The sequence below is a fragment of the Pseudochaenichthys georgianus genome, chromosome 17 (assembly GCF_902827115.2).
Source record: "Pseudochaenichthys georgianus chromosome 17, fPseGeo1.2, whole genome shotgun sequence".
NCBI classification, from domain to species: Eukaryota; Metazoa; Chordata; class Actinopteri; order Perciformes; family Channichthyidae; genus Pseudochaenichthys; species Pseudochaenichthys georgianus.
Window position 1 is genome coordinate 9,088,376 of NC_047519.1, and position 18,241 is coordinate 9,106,616.

The 18,241-nt window shown below is 39.3% G+C and overlaps 1 protein-coding gene and 1 long non-coding RNA gene across 2 annotated transcripts; both read right to left on the reverse strand.

The window, feature by feature from the left end:
• Positions 1-685: 685 nt before the first annotated feature.
• On the reverse strand, positions 686-3,932 carry LOC139435643 (uncharacterized). The gene is made up of 3 exons (XM_071206376.1): positions 3,411-3,932; positions 2,088-2,256; positions 686-1,044 (listed from the first exon to the last, which is right to left on the reverse strand). The coding sequence occupies exons 1-3, from the start codon at positions 3,853-3,855 to the stop codon at positions 915-917; spliced, it is 744 nt and encodes a 247-aa protein (XP_071062477.1). The 5' UTR covers positions 3,856-3,932; the 3' UTR covers positions 686-914.
• A 1,906-nt stretch (positions 3,933-5,838) lies between these two features.
• On the reverse strand, positions 5,839-15,275 carry LOC117461885 (uncharacterized). Its single transcript, XR_004553764.1, has 3 exons — positions 15,215-15,275; positions 12,243-12,310; positions 5,839-5,924 (listed from the first exon to the last, which is right to left on the reverse strand). It is a non-coding gene; the product is annotated as an uncharacterized lncRNA (long non-coding RNA).
• Positions 15,276-18,241: the final 2,966 nt, after the last annotated feature.

Below are 18,241 nucleotides of genomic sequence, written 5' to 3' on the forward strand. Positions count from 1 at the left end.
TACAAAAAAGTACCGTATATCTAAGACCATTTTACAAGCAAAACACAAAGAAAAGAACGTCATTTTACTTTGCAAAAGCGTTAGTTTACATTAATTATCTAATTTTTTGCCAAAAGAATCTGTAATTTCACAAGAAATCTTCTTATAATTCCATGAAATCTTTTTCTTTTAACAGATATTAATTGTTAGAATAGAGTCATTTACCTCTAAAACAACAGAATAAATATGTGTTTAAATGATAATAAAAAGCTTAAAGACAGAAGATTACTGTTCTTTAAAAATATTATTGTAAATCAAAGATCATTTACATGTAAAATACAAAGAAAACATGTAATTATATTTTCGCAAATGCTTAAGTTTACATTAACTGTCAGATGTTTTACAGAAAAAAATCTGTATTCAAATACATTAATAAACTGTCAAAATAAATGCATTTACTTTCTCTAAATGTAGGTTCACTGTACTTTTACATTGTGTCAATCTTGTATTTAAAAATATAAATTGGAAAAAAGAACTCCTGAAGTATGATGATATTTGTCTGATATGATATGATGCAGCAAAGACATGTATGCAATATCATTAAAACGTTATGCCTTTGGCAACATGTTGAAAATATTTGACAATATAAATAAATGACACCACCACCATTCTTTTTTATAATTTCTTATTATTTGCAATGCCGTAACATAATTAAGAACACAATATATACACGTTATTACAATACTTTCTATATATATAACCCATACATATACACACACACACACACATACATCCATACACATAAACACAATAATAATAAAGCAGAATAGACCGGCAAAGAAACCTTAAACATTAGCCAACAATTTGTGCCAAAGATAACATTATATACACTAAACTCTCTTAACAATTATGTATGTGACTATGTGTGTGCGATTTTACTCTCTCCATTCAAAGTCAGCGATGTTGGTGATCAATGAAAGCACCTTCGGATTGACTGACTGCTGTTTCTTGGAAGCGTTCCTCTCCCTTTTAGTCCCCTTGTCCGGATTGATTTTGAAAAGGCACCTGTTAAGACAGAAGTACACTTAAATGTAGTGCTACAAACAATAGTTTTTATAATTACAAATTCTGTGGATGATACGGCCATTAATTGTCTTCACACTTATACAGCTTGAAGTCAAAGGGCAATACTACTCTTAAATTGACTGTTATGATCATATCTGTACATTTAAAGCATTGGTTTGAAAAGAGTTCTGTTCTATAAAGTTGTCACTTGGCATCACTATCACACTGGACAGTATCGCAGCAGGTCTGTAAACAGGAGCAAATACTTGAGGTCATTTGAGTGTGGTAGTTACGAGTGCCATCTTGAGAGGTTTGTGTAACTGGGGCAGATGAGGTGCGTGTCAGCAGCAGAGTGAGCGGTGTAAAAGCATCTTAGTTAACCAAAATAAGTATTAATGTGTTTGTTCACTGCAATAATACCGGGTTTTGGTGCAAGAAATAGTTGCTTCTTCCTTGTCAGATTCCGTTGTCATCAGGTGCTGACACTCACGCAAAGCCTCTATAGACCACACACATACACTAAGCCTGCTCCATGGCTGTATTACTGTGCTGTTGATATGAATAAGTTAAGGAAATCAACCGCTACCAAGAATCTTGTGTGTTCTTACCGACACCCCAAAGTGCAAGTTACTCCGAGTGAAACCTTCCCCCATACAGTCCTAGCTGAATCCCTATTCAATAGGACTCCTTGAAAACGATTCCTTTTTCCAAATAACTTAATTGGTTTTCTTTTGTTGTCGACAAAGGGCCCTCTTTCTGTCATTTTCATTGAGCTGAAGTAAACATACCACCGATTGGCTAAGAGTGAGTTTGGGCTTTTAGGGAGGAGCTAAAGCACACCACTGCAAAGGAAAGGGGTACGCTGAATTTACATCGCAAGACAGAACTAGAGCATAATGCAAAACAGAATGCAGCGCAATAATCTTTTTATCTCGATTATCTTGTATTGTCAGGAGCACTTATCGTGTGTCAGGAATGTGCACAATCCTCTACTCTGTGGCTTAAGATGGAATGAGTTAGAATAATTACGATTCAAGTCTTACCTCTGCAAGAACTCCAGGGTACCTCCCAGTTCTGTGGAATAGCTGATGTTGAGGCAGTAATATGCTGCAAACATCAGTGTCAGGGCGTCAACAACATTTGGGACACTGCCATTGACGATGGTCTGGTCGACGGCGACCATGAAGTGTCCAGCTGTCAGGGGAGAACTCCCTGTAGAAAAATTGCAAAAAAATTATAAATGCAAAAAATATTTGGTGCAGATTGTTCATATTTGTTTGTACTGGTGATCATATGGCCAATTGCATTTATAGAATTGTGAGCTCCTGCAGCTTTCTTTTCTTTCTTAAGTGTTTCTTAATGTTAACAGTAGAAGATGGCACATCTTAAAGGGATAGTTTGGGTGTTTAAAGTGGGGTTGTATAAGGTACTTAGCCATAGTCAGTGTATTACCGAGAGTAGATGATTTCGGTATGCCCCGAGTTTGGAGATGCAGACAGGAGCAACCGCATGGAAGCAAAGCGATGTTCTGCTCTGCACAGGGTCAGCAGCAGAACATATTGTAGCCACCTTAAAGAAAGGCCCTCCTAAAAATATCGCACGCTATATTTTGAATATTTTCGTGTGTTTACTTTGCCATAAGACAGCCCTTTTTAGGGAACTGAAGCTGTTGTATGCATCTATACTCTCGCCAAAGCAACCTTTGGAAAGTTTGTTTTTGTTATTGTGATTCACCAAAGTCACACAATAGCACAAACAAACTAAGCGATTGAGGCAGCAGCAGACAAGCAACTCCAGTGTTCTGTGAGGTTAAATTATTGTTTTTTTGTCTGGTGGCTTTGATGAGAACATAGATGGCGACATCGGTTCTCTGTAAGAAACAGACAGTATAGCTGTGTCATGGCAAGGTAAACCAGCAAAATGTTCTAAATATATCATGCACTTAACTAATTTTTTTTGTGAGCCTTTCTTTTATGCGTCTTAAATATGTTTTGCTGCCGACCCCATCCACCTCAGTACATTGATTTGCTTCTGTGCGGTAATTCCTGTCTGCATCTCCAAACTGGGGGAATGCCGACCATCATCTACTGTGGCCGTAATACACTGACTATGGATAAGTACCTCATACAACCCCACTTCAAAACATCCGGTCTGGGTGTCTGTATTTAGGCTATCCACTTCATTGTAGACTTATTGTAGGAGCTTTAAACTTCCAACATTTGAAAATAAATAATAATAATTCACACCCTCACCAAAACGTATGCCATTTGTATTAACACAGCCAAATGATGGGAACATTTAAAATATTCCAAGCCAATGTAGCCATGCACAAGGATTAAAAGGCGGGGGAATAATAAGAATCATACCACACACAACGATGCATGGTGAGCTTGGCAGGTCATCAACTTCCGATGGCAGACAAGTTTCATCAACTTTCAGGAACATCTTGGCCTGGTCTTCATTGAAATGCCTCAAAAGAAGCATCAGACATCCGGGAAGATCAGCATCTAGATGCCTTGCTTTGGCTATTTCCATGTCTGATAGGATGTCCTCTATTTTGCTCTTCTTCTCACGGGACATGAGGTATGACACAACTCTTCTACATTTGCTTGACATAGCTTCTTTGTCAACATCCATACCTGTGAGTTCTTTGAAGTGAGCCATCATGCCGCACATCTCAAACAGATATGGCCAGTCTCTTAGCAGAACCGGGGTTTCCATTCCCTTTATGATATCACTTCTTTGAGTGTAGAATGTTGCCACCATTTTCTCCTCAATCCTTTTGGTGTCCTTGCTCCTCGTTATGTGCATGTTCTTTAATTCTAATTTGAACTGTTCTTGAGTCTCCCCAGTTTCACCTGGTGGTGGTCGCTGTGGCTGCCAATTAATACACCCATAGGTATCGAGTCTCATTGTCTTGGGAGGTTGGTCTTCACCCTCACTTGCGCTTGTTGCCTTTCTTTTTTTTAAGAAAAGGGAGGTTGTTCCCCTTTTTAAATTGTCCACTCTGCTCTGCAGCTGCTTGGTTAGAGAGTCATAACCGCTACCTACAACTATGTCTTCAATGTAGTCTCGAAATGACATTGGATACATTAAAACCATCTCCCTGGCAATTTCACTTAGGTGTTTTTTTCCTGGCATAGGGCAGATGGTTAGGATCTCCCCTGCGATCAGGCGAATCACCTCACGCCTCTCACATCCTGTTGGTCGCTCGTTGTTTACAAGCTTTCTTGTTATCTCTGATGGCATTTTACTCCAGGGGATCTCAAAATTGAAGTGCCAGTTATTGTTCAATGGAGTTCGTCTATGCAGAGTTGAGGTAGACGGGGCACTTGAGGTAGACGGGGCGCTTGAAGTAGACAGTGGAGAGTTGGAATAGTCTGCAGAGTATTCGCCTGCAAAGGGAACCAAATGATATACAAATGGTGATTAAATACATTTTTGCATTTATTATTGGCCCTAAACATAATATTTCTACAACGCACAGAACATTCTTGATAGATTTTGGCTATACTAGATGTGACTCTCGTCATGCATCTCATAAACCTCTATTGTTTTAAAAAATCTCTATAAACCTGGTCACAGAGCTCAATCAAATAGTTTATCTTACAACTGGTTTGATGCCTACACCTGGCCTATGGGTAAAATGAAAATATTTCAGAGGAGATAAAGTTAAAGCAGGCATCGACCAGGTACCAGGTTTTTAATAGGTGGGGAAGCAGTAGGGCTTGGCGATATATCTACTGTTTAAACCAGTGGTCGCCAACCAGTCGATCGCGAGTGTGATTATGGAGCCTTCATTGTAACAGTAATTCAGATGCAATTAGCCTATAAAAGGCCTCAAATTGGAAGCCCGTCTTTTTCACTCAATTCTGCAATAGGTAGATCTCACCTTTCACCTAGGCCAGGGGTCGGTGATCTTGGGCTTAAAAAGGTTGGTGACCACTGGTTTAAGGTATATCGATATAAGATGAAACAATACCATATATATCGATATAGTTTGATGTTCTGTTGCATAACCTGTTTTCTCTGTAAAGCTGTGCTAGTGTGTTTGCCTCTCTTCTCTGACACTCTGCGCGACCTCCCCCTCCCTTATTTTGGTTGGAGTGCAGCAAAGCAGGAGTTAGTCCTGGACTGAGGGACTGACTAGAATGATAACGTTGCTAAGTGATGAAGTTACTCCATTGGTCGAAGTGAGTTATAACTTTAGACCATCAGCCGACAGTGATTCTGCTGGTTATGTCGCCTCCGCGATCAATCAGCTGATCAACTTCCTCAATACACACGCAGATGTTTTTTTTCCTGTAGGACTATGACATTTATTTTTTCCTGTATACCATTTTTATAAGTCATTTATATTTTCTCATACATACTTGCGGGTGAATAGTCTCTGCGTGGATTTTCACTTCTCATTATTGTTCTTGGTGTGGCCATAGGTGTTTCTGTCTCAGCTCTGGGAGGCGGGTCAGGAATCCCACTGGCATCGTTTTCAGCTGGATAAAAGACACAAAATAGGAATTAGGCCTGCTATCATGTTTTCTCATTACAAAGCTTGTTTTGCAAGACCACAATATTACAATTCGGATGATCTCAAATGTAGTGAGGATGTTGTGCTTTTATTTTCAACATTAAAAGAAACATCGTTTTTACAACTCACAAATAAGTATACTTACATAAAGCTTTAACACTGGCAATCAGTTTTCTAGCGTCGATTGGCCTCATGACGTTTTTGAGATCTGCCTCGATGAGATATTTCAGGTCTTCCAGGGTGTCCACTCCCATTTGTTGAAGAGCCTCCAACACCAGCTCGTTTGTACTTGAGTTTGGCAGCACAGAGCTAATGAAGCCAGCTACAAGATCACCCTCTGCATCATCCATAACTCAAAACAGAATAAAAAAATAAAAAATAAGCCTGCAATACGGAGAGAGAACACCAAGAGGGGAGCATGTAACAACTACCAATAGTAATCCAACAACAGCTCTCTGTTTTGCTATGAACAGTAATAGAGTGCCACAGTTATCTAATGACAGTAAACGTAAATAGCAGTAACAATAATTAGTAATAGTAAATAGTAGAAACAGTAAATAGTAGAAATAGTAAATCAACTGTCATGCTCCATAGCAATCTCAAAGTAATCCAATGACAGTAACCGTAAATATCAGTAACAATGATTAGTAATAGTAAATAGTATTATTTAAAAGTAGTAATAGTAAATGGTAATAGTAAAAAGTAGTAATAGTAAATCAACTGTTTTGCTCCATAGCAATTCAACAGTTATCCAACAATAAATCCCCATACGTGTTTTTTACGATGGTATTCCAACAGAAGCTTTCCATTTATTACAACTAGAGCCGGGACTCGATTAAAATTAATCTAATTAATTAGAGGCTTTGTAATTAATTAATCGAAATTAATCGCATTTTTAATCGCATTTTTAAGCACAGGGCCATCTAAGCTAATTTACAGATGGCCCTGAGCCCAATAGAGATTGCCCTGAAAAATGCATGCGGACGAAATGGCACGAAGGGTCTGGGGGGCCTCCCCCTAGACATTTTTTAATTTTTGCAGGTCTTAGATGCTGTCTGGTGCATTCTCTAGACCAGAGGTGCCCAGTACGTCGACCGCGGGCGACCGGTCGCCCGCGGGGGCAATGCTGGTAGACCGCGAGTCATTCATTAAAATAAAAAAAATCAAGCTCCGTTAAAATAGACAAAACAGGTTTTGATCCCTCCTCCCTTGTCCTCCCTGCCACTTAATTCAGGAGTTTACTTGATTGACAGAAAAAGCGACCTATCGCTTTCCAGTCTGTTAACCCAGAATGCAAAGCGATATAACATCAGTCAAGTGCCGGGTCGTGATGCGAATTCCGGCTCTTCTTGGTGAGCCGGATCATTTGGCTCGGCTCACCAAGAAGAGCCGGCTCTTTCGGCTCCCAAAGGGCTCTTCAGTTTACCACATATTATACCTTTTATAATTAAATCAAATGCCATGCCTCATTTCGCTCCATTTGCTCTTTCCAGCGCTGTTTTTACAGGGGGCTGATTCTGTGAGCTGCAGCTGACCACGCCCCCCTGCAGGAGAGGGGAGCGTGCTCTGAGATCAGCTGCTAGGCTGCAGCAATTGTGCTACTTTGTGCACATTGTGCAAGCAACGATGTTTTCAAATCTGTAATCAAAAAGCTCCTCAAAAACACTATCGAAGCAGTTCCTGCCTTTGTTACGTTAGTTCAAACAGTAACAACGGACCACTTTTCTTAGCGGATGCATGTCAATTTAAATCAATACATAAAACTATTTTTTAAATCAATAAAATCATTTTCTAAATCCATAAAAACATTTCAATTAATATTGGGAGTCATGTCGTTACTTTGTTGAGAATGTGGCCGTGTGTAATAAGCGGGATAATGTGCACATTGCAGATTGCATAATGTGCCTTCATGCCGATCTAGATCCCTCCGCAAAAAAAACCAAAAAGACGGCTCCTTCGCGGGCGAGAGCCGGCTCCCGTCGTTCACTTAAAAGAGCCGGCTCTTTGAGAGAGAGAGAGAGAGATGCCTATATTGGACCTATGTATATTTCATTATAACTTTGAGAGACTGTTCATAGGACCCATTTGAGTCTGGTGTCTAAGTTGACTGTTCTACTCGTTTATTGTATTCCTTGTACTTATATTTGTGTTTTATGTTTAAGATTTCAGGACATGGAGAGTGGTTTCTTAGCCTGCTTGAGAGAGAAATAGAGAGAGGTTAACATGCCATTTTAGTTTTATGTATTCATGTATTTGTTTCTGTTCAAGAACCCAAATAGAGTTGTTGTAGTTATCCCATGTATACATAACACGTGTTATTCAGCCCCTTGCAATTTGGGATTTTATTTTTGGTTGGTAGACCTCGGTGAGCTGGTCATTTCAAAAGTAGCCCACCGGCCCAAAAAGTGTGGGCACCCCTGCTCTAGACTGAATTATAAGATGAACCACCACAATATTATATTGTACAATTTCAATTGTATTCTTCATTTCACTTGTTTGTTTGTTCTTGTTTGTGTTTGCGCGCTTGCATGCCCTGCATAGCTTTAAGAAATACTTAAGTTGTTGGTCAAAACACTTTCCATCTGATGAAGGCAGATGCCTTCCCAGATGGAAAAAAGTAGAAAACATTACATTCAGTTATAACTGCCAAAACAAACATTATTTACACTATTATGGCCCCTGTTAAAAATGTTTGTAATGTTAACTACTGTAAGTTGGTCGAACGAATGCCTCCTCATCCGGAAGCTGACCGAGCAGACCCGAGCAGCAGTCGAGAGGAGCCGAGCGCAACCGCGAAGCACACGTCAGAGTTCCCGTTAGCCGGCAAATCTAAATCTCTTCGGTCAAAATAATTTCCCTTTAGAGCAATACCGCTTCAGTTGCGCCACTTATGTGACAGACAAGAAGAGTATGTGACAGACAAGAAGAGGATGTGACAGACAAGAAGAGGATGTGACAGACAAGAAGAGTATGTGACAGACAAGAATAGTCAACTCTAATGTCTAACACTTAATGTGGAGAAAGAGATGTCCTGTATGGGTTGATTGTGCGTTGATCTGTTGGTAATGCCTCGGGGTTCCGGTGGGCATGTAAACAAATGCATAATGCTGTGCTATACTTTGTGGCCTCATCCAGTTGCATAGCGACACTTATTGTGTAGTTGTCTTTTAATAAGCAGGTAGTCATATCATTAGCTAGAACTAGCTGGATCTGATCGATATGGACATAAACGCGAGTGAAGTCTAATCTCTGACGGGAGAGAGAGAGATCAGCTGCTGCTGACGACTCGACACGCAGCTCTGCATGATCACATGCAGCGGTGAGCGGACAAAACACACACTTCAGGTTAGAATATCACACGTAGCTATTTTAATTACCTCTCAAACTACCTAAACTAGTTATAGATATGTTTAGTTTTACTGTCGGGTCACTCATTACTGGATCCGCGAGCTGCATGATACTGGCATAATAGATTGCCCGATCGGGCAACCAGCAGGTGAGGCTTCATTGCCCGAGGTAAATACTAGATGGCCCCGGGTTTTTTAAAACAAAATGTCCCATCCACGGGGCGACCAAAGCGGTCTCATCAGCTTGTTCGTTCATGTTTGACTATTGTTCACCGTGGTTTGTTGTTGTTTGAAGTCCCATGCTGAAGTCATGAACGTTAGTTGGTGCTCCAGTATAATCGGTACGCCTGAAACTCATCCAGTGAGAAACGTTCCGCTGTGCAAAAATAAGTGCGATTAAAGTGCAATTAAAATGCGTTAATTTTTGTGTAATTAATTAATCTTAATTAACGCGTTAAAGTCCCGGCCCTAATTACAACACATTAGGGAGTTATTGACCTATTACAGACATATGATCTTAGCCCTGATTTCAAGCATTTAAGGACCTCCTGTGCCAAGTTCAACACACTCTAGTTTTCCATAGTCTGTAGGGTAACCATGCTTATATTACCTGATACAGCTCCTACAGGCGCAGCTCGCCATAAAAACACTCATTGTCATGTATCCCCCTTACTCTGTATCTACTATGCTGTGTTTGAGAGAAATGACTCTAGTTCCACAAAGAGCATAAGCAGGCAATGGATAGTAATCCAATAATAGCTCTCCATTTATGCACCTCATGCCCCCACTTGCTGTGTGAATCTCATATAGTCCCAAGTCTGGTAAATATGATGAACCATGAGGTGTTACAAGGAAGTACACATTCTTATTGTCCATTATTAACACGAGTTCTATTTGTGCAAACTCTGTTGGCATGCCAGGACCGATGCACAGAAAGAAGCTCTTTCTGTAAAGAGTGCCTTTCCACTGTATCTCAGTAGACACTACAAGATCACAGTCCCCAGGAAAGCTTGCTTCTACTGCACTGCGTACTGCATCACTGTACAACTCTGCATGGAAAGGGGTGGATTGCTTCACTTGCAAAGTAGGAGCAAAGACGGAACTTGAGCTTAGATAGGTTTGCAGAAGTTGGTGGCTATTTGCAAGTGTCTGGCACACATTTTTGAAGTTTTGGGTTCTTCGCACACATCTTTTGAAGTAAGAATGCTTGCTTTCAAATCTCATTGTCCACAATCTTATGAGTGGGCCAAACTTGAGTATCAAAGCAGGATAGTGGACAATATAATGGTGCTTTGGTTTGAGTTTTTGATCAGGAAACATCTCTTTTCTTGTCTCTAGATACTCCACAATGAGAACATTGAGCAAAGCAACTTGAGAGAGAGATATTGTAGGGGCACATATTAATTCCACAATTTCTTTCAGTTGGACTGTCAGCTGCCATACCGGATCATCTGTGTCTGGGATCTTTTCACCTATTATAATAGGAAGAAGTCTCAGGAGAGACCAGTTCTCTGCTGCCTGGCCACCTATTTTAACTCCCTTTTCAACTACCACTGAGGGAGTAGAAGCAGCATCAGATCCCTGATAGCTAAACTGCGCGATTCTCCGGTTTAGCTGACTGTAGGTGAAGAATTTCTTCACTTTTACAAAGTACTTGATGTAAATAGCCAAGTCATATGCCACAATTCCTTCAAACACATCATGACCAATACACGGTGGGAGACCAGGCTGACAGACGTGAAAGTAGGTGAGGGAATTGAAAACAGTCAAATTTCAAACCTCTGCTTTCTGTCGGGTCACCACATTGTAGCTCTTCTACTGCCTCATTGTAGTTTTGCACTGTTCGAGGTGGGGCACCTTTCTGAAGATCTTCAAGCTCCCTTCTAGTTACAAGGCAATATCTACAGAAGTAAGTGGAGGTACTGAAATTCTCTGTGAAACCTCCGATACTGTGAGACCCCAAATTATCTCCAACAATGCAAAGAATACTTGCCTTAACAACCTGCCCAGATATCACAAGCCCATTTGTCTCCAGGTCCTTGATATCTGACAGCATCGTGGAGAAAACTTTTTCCTGGCCAAAATATTTAAAATCTACCTCTCTACACAAAAGCAAAAGCTGTAAATGTTCAACCATGGAACGATACATCGGGTCAAAGTTGGCCAGTGTGAAGTAAACCCCAAGTACCTTGTATTTTTTTTTTGCTGACCCAAGAGGATTAACAATCTCAAAGGCATCTTGATACAGTATGATTTTTAGACGTATACCTGACTCTATGAACAGTGCATTACACTTGTATACAGAGCCATCTCTTACATCATTTAGAACATGTGCAGAAGTGTCATCTACCGACTTGGTACATTCTTGCCACACAATAGGGTCTTTAAGCAAAGTCTCTTTTTTATGGGGGATATACTGAGCAAATCGTTCCTTTTGATTTTCATCAGTGCCTAAACTAATAGCTTGAGGATGCACATAAGAGAAGTTTGTCTGAAAATATTGCCTTCTCAAATACTCAGTAGAGAGTGCACGGCTACAGGGTGCATGCAAACTAGTGTCAGTTAAACTTGTCAAGACATCTTTGATTTCTGACTGTGTCAAGTTGGTATTAGCTTGCAGGGCACCTTTCATTTGATTTCCTGTGTACTGGTGACACACACTATTGAGAGTGTTTACTTGTTCCACAATCATCTGAATAGTGGAGGAAGGTACAAGGTACTTAGCCTGCAACTTCATGTAAAACATACACACATTTCTCATATATAACCCTTTCATATCAGCAGGGTCCAGGGTATCCATAGGTTCGTCATGTTCAAAAACATCTGACTGACTGTGAGCAACATCCGAGTAATTGCTAGGCAAAGAGTCAACAAAATGCGAAGCCGAAACTTGCACAGATGTAGCATTTTTATGTTTTCTAGAAACGTGTGTAGCAAAAGAGGACCTAATTGAAAAGGCTTTGCCACAACCTTTGAATGGACACTGCACTTCTTCTTTCTTTGAAACATGAGTCTTCAAATGATCTAAAAGATCTTTCAGATCAACGCATTGTTTCTGGCAATGACGATTTTCACATTTCAGCGGCCCATTTACTGTTTCACATAGTGAAACAGATGATTGTCTATGGTGGCGATAAATGTGACTTTTAAAAGAATTATATATTGCAAACTTTAATTTGCACCCAACTATGCAACAGGCATATTGACCATGTGCTTCATTTTTGTGTAATTCTTGATGACTCACATATCCCTTCACTGTTAGGATAGCAAAGCCACATGTAGGACATGTGAAAGAATTGATCAAACTTGTCATATTGTCTTACTTTAGGATCTCTGGCTGCTTATTATTGCTGTTAGCCAACGTTGAAATTCCTTGTATAGCAGCAAACAGCTGAGGGAGAAAAGAGACAAGTTTGCATATGGTTAGTTACAAATAACTTAAATAACACAGCACCAGCTTTAAGCACAGTAATACCACTTTAACTGAGATTTGTATATATATATATATATATATATATATTAGGGCTGTCAGTCGATTAAAATAGTTAATCGCGATTAATCGCACATTTTTTACCTGTTCTAAATGTACCTTAGAGGGATCTTTTTCAAGTTTTTAATAGTCTTATCATCATATGAGTGGACAAATATGCTTTATGCAAATGTTTGTTTCATTTGAACAATGACAAATATTCTCATGAATATTCTCAACACAACAACCTCTGAACATTACAAATATTCACCTCAATTCAACCTGGAACCTCTCTCATACAATGTGTGTGTGTGTGTGTGTGTGTGTGTGTGTGTGTGTGTGTGTGTGTGTGTGTGTGTGTGTGTGTGTGTGTGTGTGTGTGTGTGTGTGTGTGTGTGTGTGTGTGTGTGTGTGTGTGTGTGTGTGTGTGTGTGTGTGTGTGTGTGCGTACTGTGATGGGTCGTTGGAGCTATGTGCAACTCAAGGCATATGCTCGAACAAGAGCTGCAATCATGTTGCGCACATCTGTGCTGAGTGTGCTGACTTCTAGTACAATGTCCCGCTGTCTGCTTCCTGCATAAAGTCAAGTGCTCGGCGCAGTTGTGGCAAAATGCCGCTCCTCTGTTTTCATTGAAACAGCTCTAATATCCGTTAGCGCAGCTTGCTAGCACCAGATGCTAACAACAACAACAATACGTAAGGTGTGCGCGGGCGTGGAAGTGTGGTCTGCCACAAGCGGGAGGCAGGAGCGGGGCTGTCAGCATCAGCTTGTAGATGGTATTTTAAACTCACATACGTTAATCGCGTTAAAATAATTAGTGGCGTTAATATTTGTTTGCGTTAACGCCATTGACAGCCCTAATGATAATACTTTTCTACTTTTACTTGAGTAACATTTTGAATGCACGACTTTTACTTTAACAGAGTATTCCTGCACTCTGCTACTTCTACTCAAGTACACGATCTGAGTACTTCTACTTTTACTCCAGTACAAGATCTGAGTACTTCTACTTTTACTCCAGTACAAGATCTATCTGAGTACTTCTACTTTTAATCGAGTACAAGACCTATACTACACAGTAGGGCTGTGCAATTAATCGTATTTTAATCGCGATTACGATTATGGCTTGCGACGATTATGAAAACAGCATAATTGACAAAATACGATTATTTTGCTGGGTGCGCGTTCGCCCCTCCCTGAAAGCCCACTCGGCCACGTGGGAGTGACATGTGTTGTGAGTGTTCAGCGCGAGCGAAGATGTCAGAACAAGAGCAGCAACTCGTTAAAAAGAAGGGTAAAACTATTTCCACTATTTGCAAGTACTTTGCCATTACATTTCACATCGCTAAAGATATGTGCCCAGTTAGCACTGTTAGCAACCAGGGCTTCAAGCAACTTGTCAACACGTTGGACAAGCTACGCGATGCCGTCTCGGTATTATTTCAGCAGGTCTGCGCTGCCTGCACTATATGACAAATGCGGTGGGGAAGTTGAGAGAGATGTGGCTTCAGCTGACTACTTTGCTACCACAACGGACCTATGGTCCAGCCGAGGGGTGCCCAACCAGTCGATCGCGAGATGTGTCTAAAAATAGAACAACAATATTCTGTTTTATCGTTAATGTCCTGTAACATAATCTTCCTGTGCCAGAATAATGCACTTGAACGCATCAAAGCTTTGTGATTGGCCGGCGTCACCCCATGTGTCGGGGCGTGGCTGAGGGTCTTCAGTACAGGTGGCTTGTCACCTGCCTGCGCTCATCTCTGAAACCAGACCATGTCAACAGGCTGGTGTTTCTTGCCAAACATCTTTAAGAGATGACATGAGCAGCCCTACCAGCATTTGCCATGGTGGCCTAAACATTTTTATTTGGTCTTAAATTGTAGTTCAACATTTATTTCCTGTTACTTCTGGACCATGACGGTTGGCCAGCCTTCAACGTTTAACTGAGTGGAATATGTTGAATATGTTTTACCAACATGTTGGCTATATGTTAAGGAGTTGTCAGTATGTTGTGACAGTGCACTGCATCATATTTGATTTAATTTATTTTGGTCTAATTTATTTTTATTTATCATATTAATATATGTTTAGTATGGTTTTGGAAGTGAGCTCCAACATATTTGTTGATCTTGTTTATTGGTAAAATATTATTTGTTTTAAAGTTCAATAAATGGTCAATGAATAATCGTCAAAATAATCGTGATATCAATTATTGACCCAAATAATCGTGATTATGATTTTTGCCATAATCGCACAGCCCTACTACACAGTGACAATGTATGCTAGTTAGCTACTTTTCAGTCCACATCACGCTCAAGCTTCATTATAATATATAACACAAAAGTAACACCATGCGTGTGTAACGGGTCACAACCATAAGTGACCTGTTAAATTATTAAATTACCAAGAAAATCTTTAATTTATAACTAATATTTATTTATACACATGTTTAACTCCGTTACACGTGGCGCATAACACCTCGTGGCCGCAGATTACTCCGGGTCCCAGACCCGCAGGTCTAGCAGGCCCCCCCCCCATAAACCAACAATATTTTTATTGCAGATCTACATGAATCACACAAACAATCTATTTTGGATTCAAAACGGCGAAAAGTGTCACGTTTGCATTCCTGTAAAGTACCGTAACGATACCCATCCATTGTCTAGCTAGCTCAGCTGCTACCTAGCTACCATAACGTTAGCTAACATTACTTACTTTGTTTTCGGTCGTTAATCAAAATGAACACCATAGCTAGGACTTTGACGTTTGCAATGTTTTGAGTTGTATGTTTTGTATCCGTTGATAAATAGTTTTAACGTTACCTCTCAAAATGCTGCTTCCTCTCCCGGCTGGCGATGTGCTGTGTATTCAGAGAGAGCCGCGTGGCATGTGGTTACTGCGTGGTCTGTGGCTTTGCGCATGCTCTGTGCGTACATTAGCGCATGGTCTCTGCCTGGTTTCTGCGTGCCTGGGTCACATCCATGGCCTGGGTGCAGCAGATCTCGTCTCTGATTGGCTGCAAATCGATTGCCCTGAAAATGCTTTGATGTAGATGTGTCGTTTGCTGGCTCCTCCGATCTTTGTATTATTTTAAGAATTCGTAACACCACACCATGAACATTCATTTAAAAGTAAAATAAATATGATGGCGGGCAAACTATTTACATTATAATTATAATTTGTTTGTTCTTTGGATTGTATTTTCCTAATTTACAAAATGACAATGTAACTAGACGATACATAATAAAACAAACACTGAAGGCCTACGAAAGATACAAGCAAATGATGTTATAAGAATGTCTTTATCGTCCACTTATTCTTTTAAATTGAGAATAGTGTACTAATAACTAATGTTGGTGAACATTTATATAAAGTTGATTATGATCAGGAATATCCCATCTGTACTTTGGTGCCCTGTCCCAGGTACAATTTAAGGTATTAATCAATGTGTACATATAGTTTACTATCATTTTTAGTCATGCACTGTAGGCTACTGCCTTCCTGATTGCTTTATTTTTGAGAAACCTATTCTGCACCTACCTTGGTTTTAAGAGAGTCCAATACCCTATGAGACTGTTCAGTCTCATAAAACATGCTCAATTAACTTATTGAAAACACAAGCTCACAATCAAGTCAGATGGGAGATCTACAGAAGCAAAGTGTGATAGACAAAGATGCATTACTGAGATTATTTTTTAAACAAACAGAAAATAAATCTTTGTTATTCCACGAGGCCGTTGTACCTACATTCACTTATTAATCCATAATGTAGGTACTTAACCTTCAACTACCTTCTGCCTGAAATCCCTGTGACATTATTGTTGTAACCAACAACATTATCACAATACATATTTAAGCTAAATGACTTTGATTGTAAAAGATCTTTTGCTGTATTAGCTTCGTCAACATGCTTTGGTGAAGGCCTATTCTTTCAATATGATGGACTTGAATAGTTGGATATTATTAGACGTCTAAAAGGACAACATTTGATAGTTTGTTAGTAGAGTTGCTTTACTTTAATTGCAATGCTAATACCAATTTAGCATAGTGGTAGCACTAACTGCTAACAAGGTTTTGATACAGTATTCAGAGGCTGTAAGTGCCTGCTAGCATGTTCAATGTTTTGGGCTGAATTGTACTAGGCCTAGGGGAAGATGCTAATGTTATTTAACTTCTAGATCCTTTCATTTTTCACTTAAAGTGAAACTCAATAATTGTTTTGCATGCTCTCCGCCAATCACTCTGTTTTTTAAATATTGAGGTAAGTCACACATTTTAGAACATTGATACATTTCATAACAAACGCGGTGCAGTTGTAGCAATAGCTACGAGAATGCACTCTGTGTTAGCTGCACAAGGCACTTTGCATATAGCTTCACGTCTCTGATGATCTGAAAAGCTAAATGTCAGAAATGTACACAGCTTTTTCTTGTGTTGAAAGAGATTAGCAGCTCAATGTTACTTGGGTTGTGAACGCACAACAGTTGGTTGTGTGTTAGTTGAGTTGCTTTACTGTAATTGCAATGCTAATACCAATTTAGCAGGTAGCTAACTGCTAACAAGGTTTTGATTTTCAGAGTAGATTGGCTGTAAGTGCTTGCTAGCATGTTCAATGTGATGAGCTTATGCTAGGGTGATAAGGCCTAGGGGGAGATGCTAATGTTATTTAACTTCCAGATCCTTTCATTTTTCGCTTACGGTGAAACTCAATATGGTTTTTACATAGGCTACTGCATGTATATGCTCTGTGTGTTTGTGCATGTACATATCCTCCCTGTGTGTGTAATGTGTGTAAACACAACAGAGTGGGAAAAGACATTTCCCTCTGAGGGATGAATATATTATATCTCCTTCTTCTTCTTCTTAGAAATCATAAGTGAATGGCCACATTAGGTTTGCCTGCAGTGAATGCTAACACCTATGAGCTAGTATATAGATGTATCATGGCATAGCCAGATGTCTCTCATAACCCACAGTCTATGGCTGTTACTGGTGGGAATAGCATCATTTTATATCTGAATTGTGCTCGGAATTTGCACCCAACATGTTAATAACAGTTTTGTTTAACTCTATGGTTGTACACAGTTTTTATAACATGACATTCACATATTTAACAATTAAATCTTCAAATTAATACAATTGTAGCAATAAAGTGAAAGTCAAAATGTGTTAAAATGTAGTTTTGTTGTTGTTGCTATAATAGGATAGTCAATACCTGTGTTTTTTCAGTTTATCAATGTAAAGTAGTGGTTAAATTAAGCAAAATTACAAAATATTTCTTTCTTTACTCATATTTTCTTGCAATTATACATTTTATAAATGATTATTAACAGTATATTGTATGTATTTGACAGTGATATATAGCCAAAACAAAAGTATTTTCTTGTAAAATTACAGAAAATGCAGCTAATTTTGCCAACAGAAAATCCTTTATTTTTACGGTTAGTTTTTTTAAATCCACATTTAAAAACTGCTAAAAAACAGATAAATAATGTATTCCATTTTTACAGTTTTTTTTTGTTAAAATATATGACACATTTCAATAAACGGTTTATTCTTGTAAATTGAATATGATTTCCTGTAATTATGAAATACAATAAAAAACTGTATTTTTTTCTGGGGAAAAATTGTAAAAAAACATTTTTTTTTTACAGTGTTGTTAAAACAGTCGGGCCTGTTTCTTGAGATCATTTTTCTTCCACAGAGCCAGCCGGTCCAAATCCTCCACAGTCATGCCGAACACTTGGAGGAACTCCTCTGGGGACAGGTGACGCTGAAACAAAAATAAAAAAGAGATGACAGTTAGCATATGATATTAGTTTTTTCTTGTTTGACAGTACCGACATACA

Coding starts and splice junctions, on each gene's coding strand:
- LOC139435643 (XM_071206376.1), bottom strand. CDS start 3,855: ATGCACATAACGAGGAGCAAGGACACCAAAAGGATTGAGGAGAAAATG. Junction 2,257..3,410: donor ACCATGCATCGTTGTGTGTG/GTATGATTCTTA, acceptor ATTTTTCTACAG/GGAGTTCTCCCCTGACAGCT. Junction 1,045..2,087: donor ACCCTGGAGTTCTTGCAGAG/GTAAGACTTGAA, acceptor CTGTCTTAACAG/GTGCCTTTTCAAAATCAATC.